At 38.9% G+C, this 2,789-nt stretch overlaps 1 protein-coding gene across 2 annotated transcripts; it reads left to right on the top strand.

Moving 5' to 3' along the window:
* Positions 1 to 556: 556 nt before the first annotated feature.
* LOC105567206 (protein NDUFAF4 homolog) lies at positions 557 to 2,369 on the top strand. 2 transcript variants are annotated; one of them, XM_012021885.1, is made up of 5 exons: positions 557 to 704; positions 1,345 to 1,513; positions 1,641 to 1,732; positions 1,835 to 2,054; positions 2,140 to 2,250. In XM_012021885.1, the coding sequence occupies exons 2-5, from the start codon at positions 1,357 to 1,359 to the stop codon at positions 2,172 to 2,174; spliced, it is 504 nt and encodes a 167-aa protein (XP_011877275.1). In that variant the 5' UTR covers positions 557 to 704; positions 1,345 to 1,356; the 3' UTR covers positions 2,175 to 2,250. The 2 variants fall into 2 exon arrangements, with proteins under 2 accessions (XP_011877275.1, XP_011877265.1); XM_012021875.1 differs by having other exon boundaries at positions 558 to 704; positions 2,163 to 2,369.
* The last annotated feature ends 420 nt before the right edge of the window (positions 2,370 to 2,789 follow it).

Genomic DNA, 2,789 nt, shown 5'->3' with positions numbered 1-2,789 from the left:
AGTCAGTCGCATAAGAATTGACCAATCGCAGTCGATTATTCTTACGACTACGACCATTGTAGACAGAACCGAGAATCATTGTAGCGGAGGCTTAAGCCTCGTCTACATAGAAGTCGTGAAGTCGTAGTCGTAAGAATAGTCGACTATGATTGGTCAATTCTTATGTGTCTGACGAAATTGATCAATCGCAGTCAATTATTCTTACGACTCTGCGACTCGCATTGTAGACCACGCATTAAATTTTAAGTTTTAAGCCTCCGCTACAATGATTCTCGGTTCTGTCTACAATGGTCGTAGTCGTAGTCGCTCGATAAGAATTGACCAATCGCAGTCGATTATTCTTACAACTACGACCATTGTAGACAGAACCGAGAATCATTGTAGCGGAGGCTTTATGTGTCTAACGGAATTGACCAATTGCAGTCGATTATTCTTACGACTACGACTCTGCGACTCGCATTGTAGACCCCGCATAACTTTTGGCACCCTCAAACTAAATGGTTATTTCTCTGATGTGTTTTGGAATTCAGGAATGGCCGGACGCTCCCTGGAACGTCTTTTCTTGATGGATTTCAGAACGCAGTCAGAACGAAAAGGTTAAGATTCCTTCTTGTGTGAAATGTTTTTTTTTATCGCTCGTTATTTTACAATTGTCCAAGCACGCTGACCGAAACGCGAATCCTTACGTTCTTTGATTGCAGGAGGTATGTCACAGCTGAAATTGACAGTAATCTTATGTCATATTATTACGTATAATGTATAATAATACGTGTGTTTCGTCGTATCACATTTGCACAAGAAAAGTGACCCGAATGAAAAATATAAATTTTTGCGTTTTCCCAATTTCCTTATTCGAAAATACACTTTCAACCAGAAAAACATCGCAAGTCTCGTTACAAACTACAGTCCGAAAAAGAACCAGTGCGAAAATTGTGTTTTATTTCAAAGTAGCGATGGCAAAGAAAGACTAGTGAAGAAAGGTATATTCTCATATTACGGAGAAAGATGAAAGTACACATATAACAGACCATGTGATTGTAGTTGTGTACTGCCTACAAGCAGATCAAATGTTTAAGCAACATCAGACATTTTTATTGACCGTATCTGGCAACTTTAATAATACATAAAACTTATTTCGACAAATGTTACCTCAGACAGGGTTTGAACCTGGACTTTCTTACACTCTAGGCGGGTGTCGCAACCAATTCGAACACCGAGGCATATAAAATGTTTTAAATTGTTTTCCTGTGAAATGGCTATTTTCGATTTCGATCGCGTGCTGGAGGCGATACAATTCGTTGCTGTAGTACTCATTGTGATAACGAGTGGTCTCTTTCGTGGCAGGTCACTCAAACAATGGGAAAGGTTTACTCAAGGGTTTACTCAATGTTGACACGACCCGTTCGCCTGTTCAACATTGAAAATCGGGCGCGGAAAGTCATTTCTCAAGAAAAGCCAAAACCCGCGCCTCAATATGCAGCCACGGAAAAGCAAAAGCGTCTCATGGACGAAGGTATTTACTGAGTTGTCAGTTTAATGTCTATTCCAAATTGTAATTATGTGGCCATAATTTAAAACTGTCGTCTGCTTTGTTGGCACTTTGAATTCTGTTCAATTTGTAATCCTTTTCCTGTCTTCAGTAAATCCGCACTTCATGGAGGGTCATTACAAGAAGAACGTGCAGCTGGATCAACGATTGAAAGATGTTTTCGTTACGTCAATGGATCCGCAAGTACGACACTTAAAATTTGCACTCTTAGACATTGATTCTATTAAATTAAACACAAGTGGCCTTTCTTATTGCACATATATTAAGTTTTGCGTTATTCCGTAGGAGGTAAATGAGCCAACTAAAGAATCGAAGTCTTTACCTCAGAGCAGGAAAAACCCGGAGATTGACTTTCTGTATGAGCCTTATGAAACTACAGTGATCCCCGTTGGGAAGTGCTCGTTGAAACAGGCTCTTACATTTCTTATGCAACACAAAAGCGATCCCGTAACATATAGTAGTGAAACTATAGCTTCTGAATATAAAATGGATAAGGAAGTAGTAGGTACGCAAGTTCTATTTGGTTTTGCAGTAAAATCAAGGTTTAACATATTCACATTGAATTCATATCCGCAACTTAACATTTATAGATTTTACGTTTTTTTTCCCCCAGATGATATATTGAAGCATTTTAAACTTTACGTAACTCTCTCGCAAGGCAGTGTAGGGCCAGTAGAAGATCCTATTCAAGAATTGTATGACGAAAGCGCAAAAGAGGTGAAAAGGAGGAAGGTTAAAAAGGAACAGGAGGATAGAGAAACGAATAAGTAGTACAGACGTGTATATAGAAAAATAATTTATTAAAGTCTGTTTCTATGTTCTTGCCTAAATGTAATTACGCGATACCCTGTATCGATCTTTGGAAATGGTATTTTGTGATGAAAGAGTTTCTCACAACGTATATTAAGATGTTCGGTGAGTAACGTCATGTGCTTCCCAGTTTAATCGCTCGTTGTCGTGAAATCTGCAATTAAAATAATCATTCTAGTCTCGACGCGTAGAGCGTACAAGAACGTTGATCGTACAAGAACGTTGATCGTTTGAATATCGCTTACTTGCTATAACGTGATAAATGGCAACGATCAGAACTAAAACATGGAATTGCCTGCTAGTAGATGGTGTTGCTTGAGAATCAGGGAAAAAGTAGCCACCTGAACCTGTTTCTGGAATGGACGTAGTCTTCACCATCATCCAGTAAAATGCTTTCATTTTTAAATTCTTTTTCAACTCTGCGCCGACC

Source organism: Vollenhovia emeryi, unplaced genomic scaffold (assembly GCF_000949405.1).
Source record: "Vollenhovia emeryi isolate VEMERY1.0 unplaced genomic scaffold, V.emery_V1.0 DF942950.1, whole genome shotgun sequence".
NCBI classification, from domain to species: Eukaryota; Metazoa; Arthropoda; class Insecta; order Hymenoptera; family Formicidae; genus Vollenhovia; species Vollenhovia emeryi.
Note: the sequence above shows the minus strand (reverse complement) of the source record. Positions and strands in the feature narration are given on the sequence as shown.